The sequence below is a fragment of the Coffea eugenioides genome, chromosome 8 (genome assembly GCF_003713205.1).
Source record: "Coffea eugenioides isolate CCC68of chromosome 8, Ceug_1.0, whole genome shotgun sequence".
In the NCBI taxonomy this organism is placed as follows: Eukaryota; Viridiplantae; Streptophyta; class Magnoliopsida; order Gentianales; family Rubiaceae; genus Coffea; species Coffea eugenioides.
Window position 1 is genome coordinate 6247469 of NC_040042.1, and position 639 is coordinate 6248107.

Below are 639 nucleotides of genomic sequence, written 5' to 3' on the forward strand. Positions count from 1 at the left end.
ATAGCCAACTGCATGATAAAATGCAATAAAAAACTTGAATCAAAATAAAATTTACGAGTAAAATAAATCAGACCTTCAAATCATAACGCCAACGCCATCGCTCTCGAGCATCTTCTTCCGGAATTGGCTCCCCCACAAAGAAAGCAACACTCTTCTGCTCTCTCTCTTTTTTCTGAAGAATCTTATTTTCCACTGGTGGTTCTTTATTTCTTGTAATGCCCCTTTTCTTGGACTTTTCTTGAACTTTTTCATTTCCAACTATCTGATACGCAATTTTTCTAGACCTCAAGAACTTTTCACTCAAGACAGCTACCTCACAATTTTCTACAGCACTTACGTCCACCAATTCAGTCTCAATTTTCTCAGAATCATCACTCACATCTACATCTTCATCATTAGAATTGTTATTCTCTAAAGCTTCAGGCAATTCAAATTCTATCCCATTATTCCTCAACCGCTTTTTGCCCATGTCACCGAAATCACTTCCCCCAGAAGAGCTTTCTGCCAAATCACTATTTGGCGAAATTTGGGTTAATTTGAACTCTATTTTCCTAGACCTCAGCCGCTTTTGACTCACATTATTTTTATCACTGCCCCCAAAACTACCAGCTTTTAGCTCACTTTTAGGCGAAGCTTCAG

The 639-nt window shown here is 38.2% G+C and overlaps 1 protein-coding gene across 1 annotated transcript in view; it reads left to right on the forward strand.

Annotated features, from left to right (window-relative positions):
- LOC113780086 overlaps positions 1-16 on the forward strand; it is a 6857-nt gene extending 6841 nt beyond the window's left edge. The window contains exon 4 of the mRNA XM_027325905.1: positions 5-16. Coding sequence (XP_027181706.1) covers positions 5-16 — 12 coding nt within the window. The remainder of the gene's footprint in view (positions 1-4) is intronic.
- Positions 17-639: the final 623 nt, after the last annotated feature.